This window comes from Adelges cooleyi, unplaced genomic scaffold, assembly GCF_023614345.1.
Source record: "Adelges cooleyi isolate 19-005CV unplaced genomic scaffold, UGA_ACOO_1.1 ACOO_flye_CR_arks_rails_tigmint_CR_PRNA_255, whole genome shotgun sequence".
Taxonomy (NCBI): domain Eukaryota; kingdom Metazoa; phylum Arthropoda; class Insecta; order Hemiptera; family Adelgidae; genus Adelges; species Adelges cooleyi.
Window position 1 is genome coordinate 32563 of NW_026095921.1, and position 7644 is coordinate 40206.

The following is a 7644-nucleotide window of genomic DNA, read 5'->3' on the forward strand; positions in this document are numbered from 1 at the left end:
ATGAATTATCTATTAGGAGTATAAACGATGAACCTGTCACCCAAACTTGCACAGTCATTTAATAATGGTAGAACAATAAGTAAAAGACTTAGAACCAAAAATAAATATTTGGAATAGATTAGATAAATAAAATACAACTTTATATATTCGGTAATTATTTATTATATTAGTAGACATGTCATAAAACAGAAATAAACATATACTATTAAGAACTAACAAAAAAATGTATTATGTGGTATATGTTATTGAAAAAATCTATCGACGGTTCTTTTCCCGTCAGCTTAAGTAAATGTTAATATTTTACTACAATTTAAGATTTTATAATGTATAATAGTGATAATAATAAGATAAATTTGAATTTATTGTGCAATGAACAGAATACAGTTGCCAGTGTTTAACTAACGCTAGATTAATAAGGTGCAGATTGTGGATGACCCTCTCGTATTAGTTTCTCAAGAAATACAACATCAGCTGTGTTGTATCTCTTTATGTCTTCATTAATATCCGTGAAGATGCAGGTACGGGCAGGTAAGTCAATATCAACTTTTGTTATGTATGTTGATGGAGATTGTGTACTAGCGAATACTCCAAGAAAACGACACTTAAGTAATAAAGAGGCTTCATCATCTCCATCTTGCACAGTTTCTATTAAGAAATTTAAAAATATTTTTTTTAATTTGCTTATATTACCTTACTAGATACTACTTTTCTTTGTAGTGTAGGAAACGACTGTTTTATTTGTTAATACGAAGTCATAAAAAAACAATACAACAAGCATGACTGTACAATAAGTCCAGTCATGCTAATTGTATTACATGAGAGTACGTGCTGATAGTTATAATTTATTTGGTTAATTGTTAAAAATTAAATTCAGTTGTATCCTTGTTCACATTACTTATATATGTATATATATTAATAGGGTTCAAAACCCATACAACTCCATAATAATATATACCTATTATACGACGTCCGATTATATGTTTTAAAGACCAAGCAACACATTCTCTTGTCTTGTCTGCAAGGGCTGTCAATGTTCCCAAACCTATGAAAATAATTATTAAATGACCGTGTTACAAAAAAATAAACTTTTTGTACAACCACTTATTAGTGTCAAAACTCCACAAATGTGTTCACTTGAAATCTTAATTTATTACACATTAACACTGTAGAGTCTCTCTCTCTTTCTATCTTTCGCCTTAACAAAAAGTTTGGTTTATTAAAACGTTTATTTGAAACAAGATTTTAAGGCTTTTTCCGAATGTCAAAATTTTAAAATTACCACTATCATATTTTCCATAAAATCTTAATCCTGTAACAAACACATCAAACATCAAGTCATTATGGAGTTAATAAAACACGATTTATATATGTCATACATAACATTCACTCTATAACTGAGATTAATTAGATCAATATTAATTAATGCAAAATATTATTTTATAATGTTAAATTTATATCTTATAGCGACGTTTAAATAAACGGTTTAAATTATAATTGAAATGATTCTTAAAAACTTAAACATAAAGCATATATAGATTTATGATTTTATGTTATAAATCGAGTTTTTCTTTAAAACTACAAAAATATGTTACTATTAATTTTTTAATTATATATTTACCCAATAAATCATCGATGTATTGTATCATTCTTCGAAAAAAATAATTGGCTTCTAAAATTTAAAACAAAATATTACATTTCAAAGAATTTTGATATAACTTTTTCTACAACCACTTATTAGTGTCAAAACTCAACAAATGTATTATTTCTTCACTAGAAATCTTAAAGAATTTATTACACATTAACACTGTAGTCACACACACTCAGTTTAGTTTATTAAAACAATTATTTGTCAACAAATATTAAATAAATAATATAAAACAAATATCAGCTAAAAAACTTTTGAAAACTCTAAAGCATTTAAGGCTATTTACGACTATCAAAAAATTTGTAATTACTTCTATCATAAGATCCTTTTTCTCTAAATCCTGTAACAAACACATCAAACATCAAATGGTTATACAATTACTAAATCCAGCTAAATTTACGTCAGTTGTATCCTTGTTCGCATTAAATATAAATATAATGTATATCTAAATATATAAAAATAGCGTTCATAAACCATCCAAATCCATAATAATATATACCTATTGTACGATGTTTGATTTTATTTTTTGAAGATGTAGCAACATAGTTTCTTCTCGTGTCTGTAATTGCTGTCAATATTGCCAAACCTATGAACATAATTATTAAATGATTGTGTTGCAAAGAAATAATTAAAATAAATAATATATTAGTCCCGCTTTAAATATAATTATTGCATTACATTGCAAAGAATTTTGTTATAACTAACTTTTTGTACAACCATATTTTAGTGTTGAAACTCAACAAAAGTATTCTTTCTATACTAGAAATCCTAAAGAATTTATTACTCATTAACACTGTAGTCACACTCTCTCTCTCTCTCTTTCTTTCTTTAGCCTTAACAAAAAGTTAGGTTTATTTGACATTAAACATTAAATAAATTAAATAAAGCAAATATCAGTTCTAAAACAAGCTTTTAAGGCTAGTTACGACTGTCAAAATTTAAAAATTACCACCATCATATTTTTCATAAAACCTTGATCCTATAACAAACACATCAAACAACAAATCATTATGGAGTTAATAAAACCCGATTTATATATGTCATACAAAACATTCACTTTATAACTGAGACTAATTAGATCAATATTAATTAATCAAAAATATTATTATATAATGATAAATTTATATCTTATAGCGATGATTAAATAAACGGTTTGATTTATATTTTGAATGGTACTTAAAAGCTTAAACATAAAACATATATAGATTTATGATTTTATGTTATAAATCGAGTTATTTTTTAGAACTACAAAAATATGTAACTATTAATTTTTTAATTATATATTTACCCAATAAATCATCGATGTATTGTATCATTCTTCGAAAAAAATAATTGGCTTCTAAAATTTAAAACAAAATATATTTATATGTCCCTACATGTTTTTTTATGATTGAAACCGATGTGTCATATTGATATTTGTCAATAGATACATATGTTTATTTTCAAAGTATTAAATATTAATTATGCAATATTTTATAATAAATATGAAATACGAAAATAGGGTTTTTACTTTGTGTTTCGTCACGAAGTGCTGGAGGTGCTGAAATTAAAACAAAAGTCTTGTGTTCATATAGAATCAAGCAAATTGTGTGCAATGAAAATAATTACCCCGTGTTCTCGAGATAATTTCTTTTTCGTCTGTAATTAACAACACATTATTTAATGATATTGCATTTAATTTTCTATTCTATTATAAACAGGAAGACGAATTTCCAGGTAAAAAAAACGTGTATTATCAACTCGGAAGAAACAATCTCCACTGTATATTCAACACGATGAGAGTGTCTTGTGACAAAAACTATTACCTGGTACAGCAAGCAAAAAATTATATCTACCTGAAATTGACATTATAGAAATTAATAATATTTAATTGGACTTTCTATAGTAAACTATTACGTTATATAATTATAAATTAGAAGACGAAGGTCAAAGTAGAAAAAAACTATAAATACAGGCTAGAGAATCCTTATGAAATGTAGTAGCTGAGTTTACGCAGTTTGGGTGACGAGAATAAAATATATTAATCTGACGAGGTTGATTGAGCTAACATCAGTATTTTTTCGTAAAGCTTCTATTTAGATTTCAGTGAAAAATATAATAATTATAACCCTCATCAATTGCATAACGATAAACTAGGGATACAGTTATTATATTATTTTCAAATATTTTTTGCTACTCTTGTCTTGTTGTTTTTGATTATGATTATAATTATGATTACAGAAATCCTTGTATACTAAGTCATTAGTGCCATCATTCATTGTCTCAATTACATACTCCAAACCATCTAGAACAAACAAATGAAGATCAAAATCAAATGAGGTAAAACAATGCGTCTATACACCTATTAGTATATTATTTTAAATACAATATCTTACTTGCTCCAGATCTACCATCTACAGTTAAATTATTCATAAAATAAGCGTGTCTGATGGCGCGATCTGTGATAGATAATTTCAAGTAATATATATATATATATATATATATATATATATAATTAGTGGATTTTAAAAACATTTGTTTATAAAAAAAAAATTGTTACTGACTCGTTAGGTAAATACTAAGCTCATAAAACACTGTAAAAAAGTGAAATATTTATTTTTAATTTTATGTACTTTAAATTAATAACTGTGGAAATAAAATAATACCATCATCATCATTTGCCAAAACATCAACGAAAAAAAAACATACTAATAAACAGAAGAGTTTCATTTTTATCTGTGAATAATAATAAATAAAAAACATTTTAGATTAGTTACTGTTGCCTTCAATGCAGACATAAGAAGGTTAGGTTAGGAATGGCTTTTCAAGGCAGTTTTAATATGACAAATATATTTATATTTGTGTATTGACACATTTCTTTACCAGATCCACAATATTTCCTAGTCTGTTAAACTAATTTTTTTTGTAAAGGAAGGTAGAAATCTAAATTGAAATGTACCTGATTTGGCAAAAATTACGGTTATTTCACTAAAATGAATATAGACAAAAATAAGTCTGTTAACTATTTTAATTGTATTGTATGTAAAAGTTAGGTTACACTATACAAAATAGAAATTAGAAAACAAAGAAAGAAATATACACTTAATTCTCAAGCGTCTTAACTTGACTAGGCACAACAGATTAAAAGCGAAATTATTCATGATTTTACAGTGAAAAGAAGATAACATTTTAGAGAGAATGTCGTAATTTGTTTTAAAAAAATATCTTTAGAAATAAAGTTACTACCGTTACAAAAAATAATGAAATATCTTTTCAAATAGTACATTAAAATGTTGTGAAAAATTAAATTTTATAAATCGTTTGCATAATATATCACAAAGGTAGCGTCATGATAATAGCTTAAAAAAATACAATTTAAAAAAATATTTCGTTCAAGTCAAAAAGGAGTATTCATCAAATGATTTAGATTTTCCATCATATATCATAAATAACGTCTCATTTTTGGAAGGTATTCATTTTTGTCTAATATAAGTGAAAAAATTGCTTAAAGCATTTCGTTTTCAAATCGTCAAAAATAAAATTAAAAACAGTTTTTTCTTACTTTTGACTTAATTTTTAAATTGAATAATACATTTTTTTTTTTAATTGACTTTTTCTTCACTGTTGACTGATTTATTTTAACAATGAACAAAAAAACAAAAAATACTGATAGTAAAAACATTTTTATTTTTATATTTGCATTAGAATGAAAAATTTTAATCATTTTGTTGAATATTGCAATTTTGACTTGTTGCGCTCAAAATATTTATTTTTATTTTTTTATATGTGTATTTAGTTATCAAACAAACGATCAATTAAAAGGGCTTTTTAGTATGTCAAACAAGAAAATAGATGTTGTTGATGTTTTAGTTTCCTTAACTTTAACATTAAAATGATTTTTTGTATTAGATATTGACATTTCTTTTCTAGATCGTAGCCACGCTCTTATCAATATACAAGTCATTATTTGCAAAATTCTAATATACGGTTTTTTTTGTTGTTTTATAATCAATTTTTTTTTCTTTGGAAAAATGACATATGACTTACAACAAATTAACAAATAAATGAAAATTCAAAATTCAAACGCTAAAATATTTTTTTATTTTTTGTCTACAAATTTATGTAATTAAAATCATATGTTGCCGTTTAAAAAAAATTTCATAATATAGTACAATGTGTACCAAAAAATCGTGGAAAAAAATATCGTTCAAAATATTAGTATATTCCGAAAAAATAGGTGTCTTATCCTAAATGAATCATCCTGAATGAATTTAGTTACGTACAAAGTAATTTTTTATCTTTGTGCTATTGAAACTTTTTGAGTTATGATGGAAAATCTAAATCATTTTACTGAATGTTTCTTCTTTGACTTGGGGTGTACTAAATATATATATATATATATATTTTTAATCTTGGTTGTATACGCAGAGTTCTACTTTTGTGAGTATTATGAAAACGATTTTAAAAAATGGCATTTTTTAATGGCAAGGAAGTGACACTTCCTTTAGTACACTTCAAGCCAAATAACGAAAAACACCAACATTTATTATAGAATTCTCTCCAAAATGTATGTGTAAATAAATGATTAAGAATCGATTAAAAAAATAACTAGCAATAAAAACTCCTTATTACTGTTCGGAAACAATATAACTTATGACTCATTAGGCTCATGCCTTTTTAGTTTATGCGTAGTTACAATTTTTAGAGCTTAATAGAAATACTTACTTAAATTTTAGAGTTGGTATAAGGTTCTAGGACAACAATCGACTTGTTTAACTTTTAAAACTAAATGTACTGCTTGCGACATACAATTTAATGTTCATGTAGTTACATAATTGGTTCATTTTTTTTTTTTTTTTGTGATTTATCGTGTACAAACATTACTCAGAAAGCGAATTTGAACTATGTTTTTCTACGCAAGACGCTTAAATAAAAAAAATACATTATTGGACGGAATTTTATTATGGATTTACAAAAACTGTTTCAACGGCTACAAATATTGAAATTTGAAACAACTCTAACGGTACTGAATCACTAAAATTTTAATAACGTACATTATATGTGTATATCAGCAATAATTTATAACAAAGCGCCTTATGCAATGGCCAGACCTTTCAGTTGTTAAACGATCTCGAATTAATTGATTTGACGGCTAATCCATTAGGTTATTGGTTAGGATCACATAACTATGTGAAATTAGAGCTTCTATTAACCTCAGCAATTTTACTACTGTAGCTGTCTTGATTGTATATAATCAATATTTATGTCTTATTACTGTATCACATGAATTTTTCCCATCTGTCATAATTCGTCGACATTTCGGCTGCTAGAAGCTAGCCCAAGGTTTTATACAGGGTGTTCAAAAAGTTCGAAAACGGTCAATTTTTAGAGCCGTTTTTGATTTTTTTTTTTTCAAATTTTGACGTACCTATTTGATAAGTAATAACCATTATTTGAAATAGCATTGTGATATCGGACAATAGACCTGTACGAACTCTTATAGGAAAAAGAACCGAAGGTTAGGTTAGGTTTCTCCAATTAACGTCTCTAAAAAAATGGTGTTTTATTAAACAAATTTCCAAATCACAATTTAAGCTATTAATTCAATTTAATTGTGATTTTTTTTTTTTAATCATAGTTCAGATATTGAACTACACATTTAATAAAAGTCACATCAAATTATCTGACTTGTACATATATACTTAAAAATGCTTTTGAATAGAGCACTAACATGAACTTTAAATAGCAATAACTTTTGAACCGTATGATATTGAAAAGTGTTTTTAAAAATGTTTTCTTTTAAATATTAATTTCTAACAGAATATCTAAAAAAATATGGGGGTTTTCATTTAAATTTCAAAAGTTGATACCACGCATGCGTAAACCACTTCGCGTATGATTTTGGATTTAAGCCTTATATGTGCATAAAATAACATCTACCAACATCCAAAAGTCGAAATTTGAAAAAAATCAATAACGGCTCCAAAAATTGACCGTTTTTGAACTTATTGAACACCATG

At 25.6% G+C, this 7644-nt stretch overlaps 1 protein-coding gene across 4 annotated transcripts; it reads right to left on the reverse strand.

Annotated features, from left to right (window-relative positions):
• Positions 1-240: 240 nt before the first annotated feature.
• LOC126837588 (uncharacterized) lies at positions 241-4102 on the reverse strand. 4 transcript variants are annotated; one of them, XM_050571512.1, is made up of 11 exons: positions 4021-4102; positions 3864-3929; positions 3254-3480; positions 3156-3185; positions 2934-2984; positions 2145-2231; positions 1956-1985; positions 1619-1669; positions 1280-1309; positions 956-1042; positions 241-645 (listed from the first exon to the last, which is right to left on the reverse strand). In XM_050571512.1, the coding sequence occupies exons 5-11, from the start codon at positions 2959-2961 to the stop codon at positions 410-412; spliced, it is 549 nt and encodes a 182-aa protein (XP_050427469.1). In that variant the 5' UTR covers positions 2962-2984; positions 3156-3185; positions 3254-3480; positions 3864-3929; positions 4021-4102; the 3' UTR covers positions 241-409. The 4 variants fall into 4 exon arrangements, with proteins under 4 accessions (XP_050427469.1, XP_050427471.1, XP_050427470.1 ...); XM_050571514.1 differs by lacking the exon at positions 1280-1309; XM_050571513.1 differs by having other exon boundaries at positions 3156-3480.
• Positions 4103-7644: the final 3542 nt, after the last annotated feature.

What these genes read in the sequence shown, in the direction of transcription:
- LOC126837588 (XM_050571512.1), bottom strand. Translation starts at nt 2,961, where the DNA reads ATGATACAATACATCGATGATTTATTGG. An exon ending in ATACATCGATGATTTATTGG is followed by an intron (nt 1,310 to 1,618) that starts GTAAATATATAA and finishes TGTTTGTTACAG; the next exon opens with GATTAAGATTTTATGGAAAA. An exon ending in AATCGGACGTCGTATAATAG is followed by an intron (nt 646 to 955) that starts GTATATATTATT and finishes ATTTCTTAATAG; the next exon opens with AAACTGTGCAAGATGGAGAT.